A 21,463-nucleotide genomic window follows, 5' to 3' on the forward strand; every position below is an offset into this window, starting at 1 on the left:
TTTAATTTGTATCTACAGGCAGCACATTTGTAAGAAAAACTATTGAAGTCATGTAGGTATGTGAGCGCAAGTTAGTTAGGACAAATACAATGACGTGTCTATTGAGGGTGTGTTTCTCATCCGTTCTTTCTATTTGGGTGCTTCTCTCCGTCCTCACCATTTTGACGACCTCGGGGTAGGCCTGCTCTGTCAGGTAGCCCCGGCTGACGGTCACGTAGTCCACCAGCTCGTTGAGCGTAGAGCGCTTGTACTCCTTCATCTTGAGGTCCGACAGCGTGTCCATGAAGTCAAAGACAGTACAGCACTGCTGCAGCTTCTTCAGGAACAGCTCCGGCTGCTCCGGCGCTGGCACTTCTGCACACGCAAACCAAACGCACACACACACACGCAGAGGGGAAGAGAAAGATGAAGGGGAAAGTTAGTTAATTAAATGGGTACATAATTTAATGTGAAGCATGCAGACTTTTCTGACTCCCACAGAGGTCAGAGAGCCGCAACACCAAAGGAATCAATAAAAAATACAGGAGTGGGAATAAAGACAGCGAAGTCAAAACAGTGGCGAGACAGTTGTTTGAAACTACAAAGGTGATTCTGTTGGTAATAATCCTGCTGCAGACTTTATTCATATATTTATAGAGTTATTTATTGTTTTATTGTTTAAAGAGTCATTTTTTGCACTTTATTGACAAAACCATTGTAAGAGAAGATCAAAAAAGAATCCAGCAGCTGTGATCTCAATATTAAGGAATAATGATCTTCTTCATTTTACCTATTATGTCCTTGTAAATAACTGCAAATCCATAATAATAAATATCATCCATCCATCAGCTATAGCCACTTTTCCTCTGAAAGGTTTGAGCCAATCCCAGCAGAAATTAGACAACAGGCGGCCACGCAAACGCTCGATCCCAGCTGCCACCTAACGTAAGCGCACATGTCTTTGGACTGTAACAGCACTCTGATAAAACACGCACAGGTCCGGGGACAACGTGCAAATCCCTGGAGAATAAAGATACATCAATTTCATGATTTTTTTTAAACAAAGAAACCATAAAAATGTAATTTAATTGCACATTTACACCTCTACCTCCCTGTAGATGTAGAAGTATGTTTACATTTTGCATATACACTACCAGTCAAAAGTTTGGAAACATTTTCTCATACAAGTGAATGGGAAAGTGTGTCCAAACTTTTGACTGGTAGTGTACGTTAGTTTTATATTTTGGATTTACTTTTCAGATATATTTAATTTATATTTTAGATTTACTATAGTTGAAGGTATTATTTATTATTGTTGTTCCTGGATGTATATATTACTTTCTTTGAGTGTTCAGGTTATTCTAACTGTGTATTTATTTGCTCCTGTGCTGTATTCGCTTTGATAACCTGCTGCTGTAACGCCACAATTTCCCAGTGTGGGATCAATGCAGTACATCTATATATATGAACCTAACGAGCATGTCTTTGGACTGTTGGAGGAAGCCGGAGTACCCGGAGAGAACCCACGCATGCACGGGGAGACCAAGCAAACTCCACACAGAAAGGCCCGCTCTGTCCGAACCAGGACTTAAACTAGGAACCTTCTAGCTGTGAGGTGACAGCTCTAACCACTGCGCCACCATGCAGTCCTAGTAGTATAATATATAGTTTAAAACATGTAATCAAGCTTAACTGAAGAACAAATGTGTTAAAGAGGGAAAAAAGTATGACTGCTTTCAATGTTTAGAAGCCAAGAGTGAATTTGTTTTCCTGACACACAGGAAGTTATATGTTTAAAACTTCAGGCAGCAGCAAGGTCTGTCTGTTTAAAGAGAAGATGAACTGGGTGAGCAGCATAAGCAGGGAAAGCCAAAATAGCAGAAGGATAATCATTACAAGATTTTAAAGCATCTTTAAATGAAGGCTGCAACAACCTCGTGGTGAAAAAGTCAGTTTCCTGCTCTGCATTAGCTTTTCACTTATTCATCTTCTCCGCCAGCTCTGTCAGTACCGCGTGTACGAGCGCAACAGCCTCATTATCCCGCGCCGAGTGTTTCTGAGGGGAGCGGCAGAGGCTGAGCTGTCACAAACCATATGGATGCACAATGAAAACAAGTCGGCAGGTGTCTTTATTTTGATCCCACGGTTACAGACGTGGCAGAGGGGGTCGCGCAGAGTTCAGACCTGCAGGGAGACGCACGGCGCTCTTTTCCCTGATCGCCAGAGCTGATGTTCCCATCCCAGCAGGACTGGGCCATTGTTATGTAAGAGATAAGCTGCTCCCAAGGCACTACACCAACAGCGCTGTGTGTGTGTGTATGCATGTTTCAGTGTGTGCGTGTTCAGAAATTAGACTTCAAAGTCCTCATTTGTCATTTTGAATTCTGCTGCATTTCTCATTGAGTCACAAACTGCATATCAATGAGTAACAAACTTTTAGAGTAACAATGAAATGACTTTTTCACCTCTTCACAACAAACAGCTGTTAAGGATGATTAGTCCATTAATTAAATTACAGACGTTACCTTGGGTTCTGGAAGACTGATTCTTTTTTCACCGTGTTCTAACATTTTAAAGATAACATTATTAGTTGGTAAATGGAGGAAAATAGTTTGAACATTAATCGAAAATGAAAATAAAAGTTGGAGTTATTATAACTGTTATTGTCAGCGTTGGAGTTTAGCGTTATTCCAGATTTCCCTGAGCCTTACTCGGCCATTGAACTAAAGGATCTCTCCTAATACTGTAACCAGGGTAGGGGTGGGAATTGCAGAGCAACTCACGATACGATACGTGGCCCATGATGACGATAATATCACGATACAGCGATTCTGCGATAACTGATATATTGCAAGACAATCATATAACGATTCGTGAGGGGACAAAATATCGATACCGCAATATATCATCGTCCCGAATGGTGCGATACAATTATCGCATCGCTGGCGCAAAATACCGATATTTTAATTTTTTTCTTAACTCAGCGCTCTAAACAGATCTCCCTGACAGTTTGAGTCACCACATTATCGTTTTATCTCAATTTGTGTCAAATCTGTGAAACCGACACCCAACTGCCGTACCAAGAAAACAAACTTGGAACATATTCCACTTATATAAAATGATAGATACATTAACTTTCGAATACAAGAGATCTGAGGAGTTCAACAAGTAAAAAGAAGTCTTTTACCGCAGTGTGAATGTTGGTGCCTCGGTCGCAATTTGCAGAATGTAACAACACAGAATGGGGCAGAAGATTGGTCCGGGAAAGGTACAGTTTTATAACATCAATCTGAATTTTTTTTCCCCAAATGGCCGACGATAAATAAATTCAAATCATATAAAAGCAAGAGCTAAATATCATCTGAAATTGGGATCGTGTCCCATTTAAACAAAAAACTGAAAGTATTAGTGGGAATCACAGGGTAACTATTATAACGACAATATCACAATTAGCGGTGGGACAAACTATCAATATCGGAACACATCGTCACACTGACTGGTGCGATACATTACTCGTAACCCTAACCTGATATATATAACTGATAACTGTGCTGCACATGTCAGGACGGCGATATATTGCTGTATATTTTGCCCCACCCCTAATCCAGGCTGTCTGCAGATGTTAGAAGTGTTCAAATCAGACCTTTTTATGGGACAAAGTTTACTATTACAGTGCAGGTCGGACGAAAACACACCTTTTATTCAAGAGAGACGCATGCAACTAACATGAGAAGTTATGACAAAAACAAGAGATTATTTCGACAAATAGGATCTCATCAACTAAAATGCAAGACAACATATTAACAAATCAGGCACATTAGTGACCCGACTGTTGGGAGACTTTATGCTCTTGACCTGAAGGTTTAACAGTGAGGCCTCGAGTCAATAGTAGAGGCGAATGCTTATTACGCTCATCTCATTCACTAACGTGACGTAGGTCAAATGTGAGCCTGATCACAGCTACATTCTGAATGTTCGCCCAACGTTTCTCTAGGAGGTGTCATGTGACTTTACTAAGACTTCTTGATTTAAATAAGATTAAAAATGTATCTTTGAGGAGTTGAAAAGGTCATGTGAGGCTCAAGACATGGGTTATGGTTGGAATAAGACATATAATATAAGGACTTTATAAACAGGTTCATGTTGTATCTAAATCAAAACTCTGACACAGGTGAGGCTGACTGAAAATATTTCTTTCCCTTTGAATATATTGACTTTCACAGATTTTGCAGTCTAGATTAAACTGAATTCAGCTGATCAGAATGAGGAGCCAAATACTTGAAATCCTCCTCCTGAAGCTCTGACCAATCAATGCAGTTTCCTGCCCTGGGAAACCAGCCTCGCCAGATCTCATCAAGCGCATTTAAAGTGATTATTCCAAACATGTTTTGATCCAAATGCCACTAGTTACTCACGACCTGCTGGCCTCCTGCTTCAGCTCAGCTCATTGAGGCCGAGTCCAACCAGGCCAGTCAAAAAAATAACGCCTGATTGACTGGCAGGAGTCCTGGGCTCAGCGGGCTTTAATCCCCGCTCCACAAACTTAGTGGGATAGAAGGACCAGCGGCTCAGTGGTGGCTTCTATATTCACACTCATTTCTCAGAGCAAATGAACTGAACTCTTAGACTTGTGGAAAAAACCCATTTCAAACTGAGTTTTCAAATCATATGCACCTCATGATAGACCTGCCAAAAAGATGAAAGAAGATCCTCTTTGATCTGTGATATGATCACACAGTGCTCCAAATACCCCAATAGACTGCTGACCAGAATATCAAGGTTGCTGCAAAGGCTTCATGTCCTTGAGCGAAAGTCTTTCCTGCTCATTCTTTCTTAACTTGCTCTCATGGCATCGTGACCAGCAGCAAAAGGGAGACGTTTTCTGCAAACAAGCTCTGATAAATCAACTGTGCACTACCTGCTCAGCACCAAACAGCACACAGACAGAGTTAGACACTAGTAAGAAAAGAACTGGAGCATTTAGCAGCTAAACAGTTCGATATTTTCTCAGGAGTTGGTGGAGACCAAAGCAGAGCCTAAAGGAGAGGGAATACTGGACTTACATTCATCAAGTGGACATATACACAGATCCAAAATGAATGCTAATGTTGCTACATATTAAGCAACTGTCTGCTAATACGTTCACCCTTTCCACTGAGCACAAGTGGACCAAATATTTAGCGAATGCAGATAACCGATTGAGGGATACTGAGGCGGTTACAAAGAAAAATGTAGACAAACAGAACCGGGACCACACCATACAGTTTGTGTGTTGATGCATTCTTGCCTGTAAATGTACATGCATTAGGTTTGGGCCATATGACCTTTTATAAATGTCTCTCCTTCACAGCCTGCATGGTGGCACACCCTTAATATGCATGCTTCTGTATTGTGAAATGTGGACGTAAAAAGGTGTGTGCACACTTATCAAGACTCAAAGGTTTAATTTACATGCCCATATAAAGCCTGCATTCAAGGCTATTGTGCTCTTAAGGCGGAGCTAAGAAAAACGGAGCGCAACCGAGACCAAACTTAGGAGAAAAATTAGGGGGGAAAATAAGAAAAAAGAATATAAAAATATATAATGTGTGCATTAATGCAAAAGTTTATGAAGGACATGAAGGTGTGCTGGGAAGACCTTCTGTATACTTTGTGACTGAAAACAGGATTTGGTGTTAGATCTGGAAATCTTGGCAAGCAGAGTTTAAAGGGCCACCTTGCCGATTTTCAACCTCAGTCCTATCATGCTATCATGGGAAGCTAATGCCATGCCGGTCGGAAAAAAATGCAATTTGCCTCTGTGCCTTTGGAGGACTCTACCCGCTTCTCCAATGGGCCCTGGAAAACCTCCACCAGACTAGGTAAAACGCGTCATCTGGTGGAGGCCAGGGAGCTCGCTAAACTACACTTCCTCAATTTAGGACGGCCGCATCCGATGTCTTGTCTCGTTCAAAATAGTCAGGTTTGAAATGTAGACTGGAGACCTGAAGATTTTTTAGACCACCGGTATATTCTCGTCATACCGCTCTGAGCCGTTGCCTGCAGCGATCAATGTCCTTGACTGGAAAACGGTAGTATTTCCCTCCAGCGTCTCTCGCTGGGCCGTTCCTTTCAGAGGGAGGGGCGCAATGCACTCTGGGTGTTGTAGGAATGTAGAATGGGCAAAACCACGAGCTGTTCGTACAACTTTCTCCACAGCTGTGGCGACAATTTCAAATATTATTGCTTCTATTGACTACAGAGAACACCAGCTTTGACTGACAGCGGCTTTTTCCAGGGGTGAGTTGCTCCTTTAAGCAAGAAAAGAACGTAAAATCAATGTGTTCAATTAATCCGAAAGGCTTCGTCAATTCGAATTGCACAGAACTGAAGAAGCCTTGCGGATGAGAGGTGAAACGTCTTCAAGAACTTCAACCAAGTCCAGCTGCCTTTTGGATTAAGCCTAGAATGACCATGACCTGGATGACTGAGAACCTTCACAGACAAACTGTGTGCAAAAAGTTTATTTTACAGAGGACGAGACAAGGCTGAGGATACAGAGGTCAGGGGACATCATTCTGCAGGCTTGAGAAAGAAGCTACAGCTGGGTCTGTGCTGTGGGTTTGGTTACTGGGTAAAGTAACTGGAATATTATCTAAATTATAATATCTGCAACAATATAATGATTATTAACATCCATATAGTCCCTTTCATTGCAGTGCAGTGAATGTGTGCATGCCTGTTTTGTTTGCACACTGGCTGAAGTTGTTGTCAGAGTGTGTGTCTGCAGGTCCTCATGTTTCTTTTCCTCAATACGCTAGTGAACAGTACGCTGTAATTCATTACAGTAATTACTGGCTGCAGGATTCGGGGTCGCGTTTGCGCTGCCAGCCCGAAGGCCTCGATACCCTGCAGCTCTGCCACTATAGGAGCATGTGAAAGGCCTTAAAGGAAGCTATTAATAGACAGATAATCACACAGGACACAGTAATCCCTTTACAGAGACACAGAGAGAGCACAGCTAACCGGCTTGGAACAGGTCGAGAGAGTACAAGTGTGAATGTGGGAGAGGAACAGAGAGAAAGAGAGAGAGAGAGAGATTCTGTGCCGGCGTGTGCATGAAAGTGTGTGGGACTTTACGTTAGTGTGTGAGAGTACGTGTGTGTGTGTCTATAGCCTAGAATAACCCAGAAACTACCCCTCATACACATCAGGAAGGAGTAACACGGGAGTGGAGCTGCCAACACACACAGATACACACACACCGTCTCAGACAAGCTCGTACATCAGAACAAAGAGCAGCCCTTGTGGTGATGCTGTCAGTCACCAAGCCTTTAGGATCTTATATCAAACCTGGGAGCTACTAAGTTGAAACATAGTTGAAAATTGAGACAGATGTTGGTTGGTATGCTGATATATTTAAATGATTTGTCAATTTTTACATATTAGCACGTAAATAAGTCAGCAACAAACTTTTTTACTTAGGGAGACGGATAAACATGCAAAACATGTCCCCTAGCTGAGAATCGCACCTTGGATGTTGCAGTTATGCAACCTTGAGGCTACGAAGGCATGCGTTTCCACATTTATTATTTTTTACAAATGGTTTTATCTATAAATTAGCAGGAAATCTTATTGTAAGACCACCATATCTAGAAAATTACCATCTACAATCATTCATCAACTGACCAACGAAGATTTGAGCTGCAGACGAGCTTTCTTTTATGCAACGTTGATACAAGACTCTCTAGCCGACGTGACATGTAGCATATACTTCTGACCAGGTTTGGCACGTGGTCTCTTAACTTTACAACCCAATGGCAAACCACATATCTCCCATTAAATCCCTGACCTGCTGTAAATTCTTTTTGTTTATGCTTTTTCCAAGATTGAGGCATAAAAGCATTATAGGAATAAAATCGACCAGCTGCACGCAAAGCAAGCTCACCGTTCTCAAGGCAACCAGCTTCTTCCAATCCAAATGCCTCCAATGTGATGTAATATTAACAAGTCTGATTAACTTGTGTAACGTCATTCTAACAACTAAAGCTGCTCATTTTCTCAAATTACATAAACCTGACACTTAATTCTTAATAAATTCAGATAATCTCCTTTAAAAGTCACTCAAGTAAACACACTGACCAACGGCTCCTAAGTCCTAAACTGAAGCTATTTCATGGTTTAAAGTGCCCGTATCATTGAGAGCATTTACTTTCGCCATCCATATTTATCCCCAAATCCATTTAGCTTGTACAAATGTGATCTTCTTTAATCCAGCCTCCTCTGTGGGCAGTGGGTAGAGTCAGCGCTGAAATTATCCACTCCGTCAGCCTCTCCGTGCATAAGCCAAGCATCATTTTCAGGATTATTATGGCTACATCACAGCGACAACAGCTAATAGATCTAAGCGCAGACTTCACTAGAAACTGTGTCAGCTGGACAGGAAGGGTTGATGATGTAGCTGTACATTAATCCTGACTCCCATTCACAGCTCGCCACAAATAAATCAATGTATGAGGAACACTGACGCTTACAAGCACAGATACACTTACTTGCAAACTAGTTGATGTTAGACCTAGCAGGCAGCTAGCAGCATCTACCTATCACTCAAAGTAGCCCCTCCCCTAATTATGCATGCAACAACAAATGTGTTATATATAAAAATTCAACACTGTACAATTGTCATGAATAGAAAAATTAGCTATAGAGACCATAAAGGTTTTTGTACCAGGTTGTAAACATGATGCTGTAAAGTCCGGCATTTTAATATGGGGCTCTATGGAGATTGACTCACTTTTGGAATCAACCACAAGTGGCCATTCAAGGAACTACAGTTGTTGTGACATCAGCTTGCCTCCCGCACGGGAAGAACTAGCCCTGCAAGTTAGAAAGGTTATTATTTTGTGCTCCTGAGAAGATATTTTAAAACTCAGAGAAACAATCCATCAATCAGAGCAAAAATGGCCACAAAAAAACTATTGGAGTGTGTTAACTCCTCCAAGTTACATCTACCATAATCTCTATTTACAGATTCTACATAGAAATGTAGAGTCTGTAGGATGGTAAGTGTTCTGGTTTCCGTTTGTACTACGCTTGTAGTCAGAGTGATATTGACCACGTATCAGCAGGCTGCGGCGTATGCAGGAAAAACAGTCTGTGTGGAGAGTAACAGCAGGCGGAATGTAATGCACTGTAATGAAATGACATCCCAGCTCCCATCAGAGTCATCTCACAACGATTTACCTTCATGTTAATCTCTGTAAACAGATACCTGCAGCAAGCTCAGCTAACAATCCGTTCTAGATCTAAAAATCGCCGTGTCAGGAAAGCCAATCAGTGTTCAGATTTCCCGAATGCATCCAAAATGACCGATCTGACATCCATTCAACAAACGAGCATTTTAAAAGTAGTTTTCTTCTCCTCTTGAGGACAGACCTGACAAAGCTTCATTTTGACTTTTTACAAATCTGCATCATGATGTTGAAATTTCGGCAAACTTCAGACCCGTTAATTAAAGTCACTCAAAAAAGAAAAAACGGTTTATTTTTCTTTAAACAATGCAGCATGCGGAAAGGGATCGCTGGCTACATACCCGGCATGTTGAACATTGTCTCCATCATCATCAGACGATGGCAGATCTACCATAACCATGTGTCAGTTACTACTTATTCTATAAGTCTAAATAACAATCTCTCCCAGCTTTGTGTAATAAAAACTTTCCTGGTATCAAAGTAATTTGGACCAGGAAGTCATCAGGGATGGGGCCCACTTGTCTATGATGGCTACAATATTATTGCTACGTATTTCTATGTAAAACCTCAAAGTGCAGATCTTGTAGTGTCTTGTAGTTGGAAAAGAGTGCAAATCAAAGTTGACGCCAGGTCACAGAACCATAAACGCATCACTCTTTCTAAGGAAGCACACTGGTTTCATATCATCATGCCTATTCTGAGATACTTTATGAGTGCAGCCCTGGCCTCTGGAAACACTGATGCTTTGCTCTGGCTTCAGCCTCACCCTGGTTTTCTCCTTCCTGCCCGCCTGCATGTTCTGTTCTGTTTCTCAGCTTTGGAAGAGACTCTCATCTGGGCTCCCTTGGCAGAGGAAGAGAGAAGTCGCTGCTGCTTAATTAATGGTGGAAAAAAGCTTAACGACTCACAGCACGAACGGGAGAGAGCAGTCGGATGGCTCACCACAGGAACTCCTGTAAGTTAGGCTAATTACATAACAGCATCAACCTATCAAACACAGGGTCAGGATCTAGCAGCTTGCATTTGTATGAATTCATTCTGAAATCAGTTTTATTAAAGCTGGTTAATATGCTTAACAGATCTTTAAATGCAGTGTCTTCCAGATTACATCAGCCTCTGATTGATTTAGTGGCCAAACATGACTTGGCAGAGTTCAAAGACTACGAGGAGCTCACATGGTCTGTCCACAGCGAAGAGCAGTAATCAAAAGTGAAGAGCTGCTCCAAAGCTGCACAAATACGCTGCTGCGAGGCGGAAAATAACTTACAAAATATGCTTTTCAAAATAAAAGACTCACAGCGGTCGGTTTATGTTCCACACAGGGACAAAATTGTAATGACTTAGAGGTTAAAGAAACATCAGTAAGCCAAGAGTTCTGCTTCAGAGATCTGAACTTTAGGGTGATAACCTCTGTCAGAATACTTTTAGACAAGTCAAAGGCTGCTACAGTGCAGCTATTTAATGGCCTGTGGGTTTACTCAGTGGCTCCCCATGTTGATGCTATAAGGATAGTTAGGATAGATGCATAGTAAGGCCTTGCAACTTCTTCTAAAACAACATGGATCCTACAGCTGAAGCAACCTCTTTACTCTAACTGCTGCAAGGATAATGATTCAAGACAAATCTACAAATACTGATCATCTTGCAGCTTACTAAATGGCAGCACCTGAGTCAAGAGATTACAAAATCTCACAGACAGGGGGCGCTGGTTTAACTCAGCAGTTAAATTGCGTGTCCCATAAACAGAGGCTACAGTCCTCGATGCGACAGCCCCTGGTTGGACTCCCACCCTCTGCCCTTTGCCGTGTGTCATCCCCACTCTGTCCCCCCGTTTCCGACACTACCCACTGTCCTCTCTCAATAAAAGGCATAAAAAGCCACAGTGTCCTGCAAAATCAAACACGGAACATATTCCAATTTTATAAAATGATAGGCATTCACTTTTGAATACAAGAGATCTGAGGAGTTCAACAAGTAAAAACAAAAAACAGTCATTTATGGGAGTGTGAATGTTGGTGCCTCAGTCTCAATTTGCAGAATATAACGACACAGAATGGGGCAGAAGATTGGCCCGGGAAAGGTTTGAGTAGAAAAACTGAAATTTAGATTTTTACAGTTTTATAACATCAATTTGACATTTTCCCCTACTGATATTCAATAAACATTCTAACAATATTGGAGCAAGAGCTAAATATCATCTGAAATTGGGAGTGTGTCCCATTTAAAGAAAAAATGTAAAGCATTAGGGGTGGGAATCACAGGGTAACTCCCGATGCGATGCGATAATATCACGATAAGGGGTGGGACAAAATATTGATATCCCAATGTATCGTTTTCCCGACTGGCCTATTTTTGGGTAATGCTGTGTAAATTAAATATCTGACAAATAAAAAGTACTGAGTTTCCGTTTTCGCTTGGGCTGAGCCTGAGTCCTTTTCTGGACTAGATCGCAGCGATTAGAACGTAAAGCATCGTCAAAATGAGGTCACAAAACCAGCGGCTGAACTGCTTTATGGCTATTTTTACATCACGATAGAGATGACATTTTCCTCTTGTTTTAACGATATATAGCCCCGCCCCAGTCACTGCATTATTGTTTATCTCAATTCGTGTCAAAACTGTGAAACTGACATTAATTCTGCACTTCACCTTTTTAGGGGTGTTTTATTCGTCAGTTAATCAGACATCGTGATATATCATGATATTATAGCAGAATCGCTGTATCGTGATATTATCGTTATCACGGGCCACGTATCACGTATTGTATCGTATAGTGATTGGGCGATAATTGATATATTGCAAAACAATCATATAGTGAAACATCACAATGTCTGATTAACTTCTTGTTCTGCCAATTCATTTACGTTCACGTTACCCTCACTCATGTCACAAGCGCCACCATGAGGAGTCATGATGTAGTGACGTGGTGAGTCAATCAGCGGCATATATTTGTAATTTAAAATATTTGGCGCCAGCCTATCGATAACTGTATTGGTCAAGTCAGAAAGACAATATATTGCCGTATCGATATTTTGTTCCACCCCTAGTAAGCATGTACAGTGCTACAATACAAGTGTTTAGAGATCTACAGGGTTAAAAAAGTATCTTTGACGGAGCAGAATTGTTTTAGTCTGAAGCATTTCAGGTAATGGTTCCCCTCATATTTAAAACAAGAACTCTTATTAGGCTGGTGAATTTCAGATTATCATTGGCACTACAGTCAGCAGCTTTAAAAAGCATCTTTCTTGTTTATTAATGGAAAATACTCCACTGCTGCGCGTCACTATTTTTAGGCTACACTGTCGTACACACGGCTCGGGAGAGATTTTAATGGAAACACAAGTCTAGGAAGGTGTAAGGTGACCAGTCGACGCACTCTTTAAGAACGGTCCACACACACTCACACACTCAGGGTAAAGAGGGGGAAAGCCCCTTGTCTCTAAATGCAGAGGGTATGTGTGACCGGGGCGAGCGGGCTTGAGTTACGGCAGGAGAGAGAGTGAGCCGCTCCAACAGATGGACCCAGCAGGTGACTGGACCCCTCTGCCTGAAGGTCAGTTTGTAGGATGATATGTGCTGCCTGTGAACATATTATGTATGTACACACACTCACAGGGTTCTCCTCCATCATAAAAAGGTATAAACATTCGAGGTCAAGGTGCACTGGAGATTAGGAGAACAATCAGGGAGACATGCAAAGGTATTGATGGAGGAATGTCAAAGCGCTGTGGGTGTGACCTTTGCTCTCCTCGCTGCTGGTGGCTTCTAATTAACCTTATTTACCCAGAGAAAGGTGCTGCTTCTCAGCCGCGCCCTGCTTCAGCCGCACAGAACAATAAACGTCTTACATTTTAAGTCAGTGATTAAGAACGCCTCATTAATAGTTCAGGAAAAGTTTTGTGAATTACTCAGCTCTAATGGCATTCTTCTTAATGGGTGGAATTAATTAAGCTTTAAAGAGTGATTCACTCTGAAACTACATCACATATTCTTTCCATGATGCTCTCAACAGGTATGTGAACATACAACTTGTCTATAAGTAGCTGCATGTAGCTCTCTTTTCCACAACAGCACAAGCTAACAGTTTAAAACGTTATAGTTTTATATGTGCGCAGATTGTCTCCTGTCTTGTTCCTCTCTCTGACATGACAAAAATGTTTTATTAGTTACTACTTCTACTACTACTAGTTAATACACATTTTTTATCCAATGAAAACCTTACTTGAAATGCATGTCCCTCCCCCAGGCATGCAGCACCTAAGAGCTTGCTAGCAGTTATTGGGTTGTCAACGTCACGTTCACATTTAATTCTAATGAGAGCTGATTCAATATCCGCATAAAGTCCCGCTGAAGCAGAATCAAAAAGCCTTCTGCTTGCCACGTCAAGGGAACTTCAAGTTCTATCAGATTTTAATTCCTTTTCTTGTTGACAAAATATCCGGATTTACTTAGCATAGCATCTGATAAAACTCAATATATGCCTGAGCAGGTTTTTAGCGACTTTTTTCAACGTCTGAGCTGCAGTTTATATCTGTTGTTGTTGTTTGTTTGTCTCTATCCTGCATCTCCCACTGTCCCACTTTGCGGCCCATCCAGTCGAGGCAGATTGCTGTTCACTATGGGCCTGGTTCTGCTCGAGGTGTCTGCCTGTTAAAAGTTTTTCTGCCACTGTGGGATGCACATTTGGTTTCTCTAAACAATATCAATAAAAGAGTACTAACTAGACCTGCTTTTTTTAGTGTCCTGAGATAAATTTGGTTATGATTTGGCGCTATACAAAATTGATGGATTGATTGATATCTGGAGGAGCTCATTAACATAAATGCAGTTTCCTAAAAAGGACAAACTTAAAGCGAAGATGTTTTCTGCAGGCCGCTGACTGTACAGGAGACAACAGCAAATACTAATAAATGATCCCAGCTGAATCTTTAAAGAGATTAGATGATTGTTTTGTCGTTATTATATTGCATAAGAGGTTTAAGGCTTTCATAATATTATATTAAATGCTATCAAACCTCAACTTAAGTTAATATGATCAACTGGCTCAATGTTTTCAGGGAGACTAAAATATTATTAACTCCCAAAAATACAGCGCACTAGAAGAACAGAATTTGAAGAGTCAGTTAATGAGGGATTCAAAAAAGGAATGCTGAATGTCAGTGCACTGCAGAATTACATAAGCATCGCATCTGTAGCGACAAAAATCAGCCACCAAAAAAAGTCATCTGCATACATACATAAAAAAGCCTCCACCAAAACAGAAACCGTGTGTCATGCTTCCTGTCGAAGCGAACCGTTTCCCGGCAGTCACCGCTGCCGCTACAAGGCCCCATAAGCCATTGGGGTTAACATTACATAAAGGATTACAGTGAGCGGAGACGATAAACACTGACTGTCATAACATCTGTTCTGTTCGCTCTTCAAAAAAAAAAAAAAAACACAAAACAGGAGGACAGACGTGACCCAGCAACATTTCATCAGCTGTCCATGTGAATCTGTGCACGACCAACTGCTCGGCAACCACGACACTGTGTTCACATGTACACACACGGATGTTGCTGTTAAGTAGGCGGTGACCAAAGCCACAGACTGAGCACAATACAGAGGTCAATTTGCTGCAAGTGTGAAGGTATAGCCTCACTGCTTCTTGTGATAAATACCACAGGTTTTTTATCAAATTAATTGTCAACCAAACCCTTAAGACAGCTCCTGGTCTCCCTGTTGGGCCTTTCGCTGTCTGTTCAACTATCAAGCTGTAATTGTGTATATTAAAAAGTCTGACATCTGGACTTTTCAAGCCTCTTGTCTTCAATTTTCATCCCATTTTCTCATAAAATCAAAGCTTGAACAAACATTAAACGCATTATAGATGTGGAAGGAATTTGATTGTGGATTGTCTTCTTCTTGGTATCACTCCACTGTAACAGGATGACAAGCAGGAGGCCAAATCTCAAAGCTAAAATGACTTAAAAAAAATGAGTGGTTCCTCCACCAAGCCGTAGTTCCATTATGAGGACATTTTAAGGACTCAGACTGGAACAGATAAATGAGGTTAGAGGGGAAAGTGGACCACAGCAGTCAGAGCGTAACAGCTGTAAGCATGGTAACAGAGTCAAACAGTTAAACACACGCTGAACTGGATCACAGTGCACCAAACATGGTGAAAGAAGTTAAATTCAGACCTCTTTGGCTTTTAAGATTTGCCAAATATTTTGATTTTTTTCTTGCAGATTTTACTGACAAATGTTTTCCTGAAAACTAGGGATGCACGATATTGGATTTTTTGCCGATATCCAATATGCCGATATTTTACAACTCATTTAGCCGATTACAGATACAGATATTTTTTTCCCGCACACCTAATTGCAGAGATCATCAACTCTCTTCTGTATTGGAATTAGCGTACAGTATAATGGTGATACTCTTAACACATTTGTTACAACGGTCGGGGTGACGGGTCTTGAGATGATTCATCAAGTTTGTAGTGTTGAAAGACTTTTCCTTGGCTCCTCCTCGCATCACCGAAGCTGAGCAGTCATTGCAAATAGCAGTTTTGCTATCTATTTCGGACACTTTGAAACACTTCCACACCACGGACATTTTGGCTTCTAACTCTCTCATGCTGCAGGTAGACATACGTGACGTCATCACGCTGCGCCGCGCAGGTCTTCTTCGCGCCGGGGACATTGCGCCAAAGTCGGGCATTTAATCAAGTATGCAGCAGCCCATTATTTTATCGGTTAATTATATCGGCGGATATCGGCGTGTTGGCCGATATCCGATAGTTCATTTTTAAGCCAATATCGGCCGATATCGATAACGTGCCGATAATATCGTGCATCCCTACTGACAACTTATAACTGTATCTATAAAATGACATGAAATAGCAGGGGAAAAAAGCGTGAAAGCACAAGCTGCATCTTCAAATTACTTCAAAATCCAGTGAAAACAGTGACATAAAACAGAGAAAAGGAGCAAATATTTTAGTGTGACATTTTTGCTTGATAAATTTCTCAAAATTAGATTTATCTTTGATTTCATTGAGCTCGCAAAGATTATGGGTTGGCGGGAAATGCTAATAAATACTGAAGTCTAACAGAAGCACAACATTAGCCACCACCTGGTCAGACAAGATTAAGTCAGGCTTTAGCTGCAAAATCCCTCCGTGCATCAAACTGAGCAACAGGGTGGTGTTGTTTTCCTTTCAACTTCTCATACGTAAGAGGAAATGTGTTTTATTACTTCTTTAAAAAAGTTATATAATGAGTTAACTGATAATCAAGATTGTTGGCCATGAATGATGTGCTTTAGCATCTCTTTTTAGTGACGTTTCAGAGCCTAAAAGGAGCTACATGAAGCGTCTAAAAACATTGTGTCCATGTGTGTGAGGTCAAACAGTTCAATGTTGTTATCATGTTTGAACTGTACAGCAGAGATTCGGACTTCAGATACCACAGTTGTTACTGTATCATAGTCAAATTCTGGTATTGCGTAAACACTGCAAGACCTGTTCTTGTAACAACACCAGCAGCCGCACACGCTTATTATGCCTCGGATAATTAAGGCCCTGTATTCACAGGGGGGAGCGCTATAGGTAGCTGTAAGTACAGGTAAGAGGGCAGGGTTTGTGTAATGGAAGAACAACATTTAAATATACATTCATGACCCAGATACAAACTACCAGTGCCCCTATCGCCATGTTCTCAGGTCTCATATAAGCGTCCCCGCGAGGCGCCAGGCTGCTGTCAATCATTAACAGTCGTCCTGGGTAAACTTTGCTCCCTGCTACTGGAGCCAACAACATGGCAGATGGCAGAGCGACGCAGGCCTGAGCCACTTTCACTCAAGCGTTTAGGTAACAACGTGTCACAGGTACTAAGTGTCTGAATTGTATCTCACTTAGACAAACAATACGACTACTGCAAGCTCTTAATGAAAGCAAACAGTCCAGGGAGCACGACCGGCTTCATCACGTGCTCTTTAACGTGCAGGAGTACAACAAAGATGTCGGTGTTAAAACGGCATGACATGTCTGGTAGGGTAGTTTGCAATGAAAAAACAGAGCCATAAAACAATAAAGTGAGGCTTCTGCTTTTATTTTCTCTGCTGAAATAATTCCTCCATTAAGAGATCCCCTCCTAAAGTGCTTTCAATGTGAGTGACGGCCGACAAAATCTAGTCCTCTTGTGCAAAAATGCATTCAAAAGTTTCTGTGAAGTTAATAAAGCATATTTAAAAGGAATCTCTTAATGGGCAGGATGAAAAAGAGGAATGATTACAGCCAGAAAAACATGTGACAAAGTTTAAATGGGCACCTGGACTTGAGTTTTACAACGGCCTGTAACCCTTCACCAAACAACACCTTAATAAACACCGTCAGAAACTCAAACCTCACAGCAGCCTCCTGTACTTCTCTTCCATGAATCAGTGCTCGCCCTTTTTCTTGCTGGAGTCTGATATTAACAATCATCAGAGCTAAAGGTTGCATTTCCAGTACAGCTGAGCGAGTAAACCTTCCAGGTCTTACATGACCTGAGCTGATGCTGATGCTGTTGTTGTGTTGGATGATAAACGCCTTAAGAAGAAGACGCATCATTTTAAATTGCTTCTAATTATCCTCCTGTCTCATAACAGAATAATGTACTGTCAGTTTATTTTACACTACATTAACACTAAACTGTGAACTTAGTACTTTAAGGGGACGATTAAATGCCTTATAATGCTAATCACCGGTTTACTATGAATCAAGTGTTGAGTGCCAAGCAGAGGCGGTACAATGTGGCAAGAGTTATGAATTAGCTGTGGCTGTAGTGAATTTTTCTAACTGTGGTGAAACATGAACGCCCCCTTGCAGCTCGGTGGTAAACCGCTGCTGCTGCTGCTGCTGCATGTAGTACACCGTAAAAATGTCGCTTGAGAAACGCTCGCGTGCTCGTCTCAGTGCTGATCGTTTACCTTCTTCCTCCCGCCGATAAGCATACCGGCCTTTTTACCGTCTTTTCCGGACATAGGTTCAGCTTTACTTCTCATCTCACTCTCTCGGGATCATCGGAGAAGCGTCTCGCTGCTGCTTCTCCTGCTTTATGTTCTGCTAGCTTGACACCTGACAGCGTTCAGGTTTTTTTTTCCTTTCTCTGTGCAGCCATAGCAACCAGTAAATGTGACGTGTGAGGTTTCAGTGAAATAGAAAGTAAACGGTGCTTCATGGCACAGAAAACCAGATAAATAATTAATATATATGGGCTACTAATCTAGAATAATAAAAGCAGTGATGGCGATCGCTGGATCCACCCCGCCAGCGACGCCAACTGCGGTATTGCGGTCATGCGGTTACTGTCACAGCCCTGAACACAATAAGGTTACTCTTATAAAGAGTTTAAAGGAATATTTGATTAATCAGCTGACTGACAGGTAATATGCTTGAACTTGGATTACATATATGCAGGCAGATTGTCAAATGTGAACGGTTTCCGGCTTTTTGGCTTCGATGGTGAATGAAAAATCTTGTGGTTTTAGATTTTTTTCAGACAAAACAATCAAACTGAAGATGTTATCTTGGGTTGTAGAAGAGTTGTGACAGGATTTTTATAGACCGAACAATTAGCAGATTAATATGAAAAATGAATGGCAGATTAACAGACGAAATTAAGGACATCTTCCAATAACTTATTCTGTTCAAATAACCCAAAGAGATGCAGTTAAAATGGCAAAAGAGGACCTGCAAATCTTCACATTGGATTTACTGAAACTTGTAGATTTATATACATCTTATCCATATATCTTAAATAAAGAATAATTAAACTAACAGAACCTTTTTGGCAGTGACGTTGACATTATCAAACAGGGAAGGACAAACATCTTTAAGGTCTTGATATGTTTTGTCCTGCTGTGAGATATAAAGTTAAGTTTGCAACACAGAACAGGATAAGAAAACATTTTTATATTAACTTAATGTTCCATATGTTCTGATACAGCAAGCTTATTTAATTATGCAGGGTAGTGTGTTTTGGCAGAGCCTGGACAGACCCTCACATTACTGACAGGTCAAAGGTTTGAACCCCGGACAGCTGATATGTCCCGTCAAACGTTTCCTTGAGTAAGACTCTTGTTTTGAGAGCATCGGCTCAAAGTAAGAGCTGCTCTCTGAGGCCGCAGCAGGGAAGATCATCCGGGACGGTTCACACAAAGGCAGCGTTCACGAGTCCAGGTGAGAGGGCCGCGTCGCTCGCAGGATCCACATAGCAGGAATTCCAGCAGATATGAGCACCTCTGAATCAGACTGAACACAACACAGCACAGGAGGTACCTGTCCTTCACCTCGGCTCTCTCACCACCTCCTCCTGCAGCTTGTAACGAACACAAGAGCAGAACGACGCTCTGATAATGTGTGTTCGTTTGTGTGGTGTCAGAAGATGTGTCTCCATCAGTACATGTTAATCTCCACTGACATGGCCTGGATTAGGGCCGGTTTTGTTTAGATTTGGGGGATTAGGACTGAGTAACAAAGCTGAATACCTACAATGGTTCAGACTTAAACGTGCCCACGATACCAAGTATCAAAAAGAACCAAAGTTGATGGCTAGATTTGAACTCTTTCGACTTATTCTTTGATCAGTTTCTGACAATATCAGACGGGTCATTGGGGCAATGTTCTTATGACTGCTTTTGATTAGAAAAAAATGGTTTCATCGAAAGGGGTACTGTTTTAAGTTTGGGTTTGTTTTTAATCTTTCAATCCGGGTTCCTGATGATTCTTGATTCAGTAAATAATTTGAGTAATAAATGAAGCCAAAATATTTACTTAGTCAATGATTAGTTAAAGATGTAATCTCAAAGATCATGTAAATAAATGTCTGTTAAGTCTCTATCTATCGCTGAATGAGGTAACACAATGGTGATTGAGCCTATGGCCCACTGATGAAAGCCTTTGCATTTGCAGTATTACAGACTGGCTGTCTGTGGCGACTTTCACAGAAAAAATCTCAAGCAGCGCCCAGTTAGTGACGCGTTTTCCATCAGCCAGCAGTGGTTGGTCTGCCAGAGAGGGTAGGCGGAGCTAAGCGGCTGCTTTTCCCGTCTCTACAGGTGTTGCGAGTAAACAGTAATCTACTACGGCTGAACAAACAAAGGAAAGATGGATGACTACAGATACAACTTCGAACAAACTCGACGTTCAGGTGAAGCAAACTGTCTGAAAAGGAAAGCGACCGTCAGCCAGGAAAAGAGATATCTGGGAAGTGTGCTCCCGCAATTACGAAACTGTGATCTTCGAGATTAGCACTTTCAATGTCAGATATTTAAATCTGCAATAACTCTGACGATACAGTTTTTTTTCAGTCAATGATAAGGCAAAGACTGTCCGGTTCCAACCTCTGTTATAAATCATTGCACATTAAATTTCTTCCTGTTGGAGACTGTTGGTTTATAAAAACAAGACACCTGAAGACCAAACAATAAAACAAAAACACTAACAATAGATTATGAAAAAAATGTTTCTATAATCGTGTGTTGGTGCATGCTTCACAGCAAAGTAAATGGAAGCTCAGCGGGCCCAAACTTCACTTCCAAGTATCTCAAAGTGGAATCAAATGTTACATTTCCTCCTGAATCTCTGGTTCTTCTTTGGAACTGGATCCAATTAATAGCAGGCCTGAATCCACTCTTGAAGAACGTCAACACTTGCTTGAACACAAACGAGTGCATTCTGCCACATGGAATCTTAAAAATAAAATGTACTCATTCAACCAGTGAACTTTCCATTCTCCTCTCGGCCAGTAAAAACACTCGTCTTCTGTTACCAATCCCATTCCATTTTAAGTCCACCTTTCCATCAGCCTCACACACACACACACACACACACACACACACCAGGCTGGCTGGTAGCAGCCGACAGCCCTTGACAGCAGAGGCTAACTTTAAACACTCAATGCTTCTGTGCTAGCAGGGGAGCACCCCCTCCCCACACACACACACACGCACGCACACATTCATGAATACTGTCACTCACTTAATCAGGTCTCCTCTCCCTGTTGGGCACCAAAGGTAGAAAACGACAGTCATGAACGTTGCGGTGTGAGCTGATTTGAGCCTAACATGTGGACAACAGGAGTTTAGCTGACCCACGCTCCTCTTGTGGCTTGTTTGTAGCGAGTGGGGCTGGAAAAATGTAAAGAGACACCGCGTGGATCAGGTTTCTCCTGAAGGGAGGACGTGGAGGGGAGGGAAGACGAGGCAACGTGTCGGTGGGCTTCATT

The 21,463-nt window shown here is 41.6% G+C and overlaps 1 protein-coding gene across 4 annotated transcripts in view; it reads right to left on the minus strand.

The window, feature by feature from the left end:
• The window catches only part of ppp2r5eb (protein phosphatase 2, regulatory subunit B', epsilon isoform b), a 54,898-nt gene that overhangs the window by 12,329 nt on the left and 21,106 nt on the right, over positions 1-21,463 (minus strand). For 3 of the 4 annotated variants that reach the window (XM_069661262.1, XM_069661261.1, XM_069661263.1), the window contains exon 3: positions 158-354. In XM_069661262.1, coding sequence (XP_069517363.1) covers positions 158-354 — 197 coding nt within the window. Of the gene's footprint in view, positions 1-157; positions 355-21,216; positions 21,326-21,463 lie in introns of those variants that run through there. The other variant, XM_069661264.1, reaches the window with a different exon arrangement.

Source organism: Semicossyphus pulcher, unplaced genomic scaffold (genome assembly GCF_022749685.1).
Source record: "Semicossyphus pulcher isolate SPU_LCO1_2020_fin unplaced genomic scaffold, fSemPul1.0.p SCAF_14, whole genome shotgun sequence".
NCBI lineage: Eukaryota > Metazoa > Chordata > Actinopteri > Labriformes > Labridae > Semicossyphus > Semicossyphus pulcher.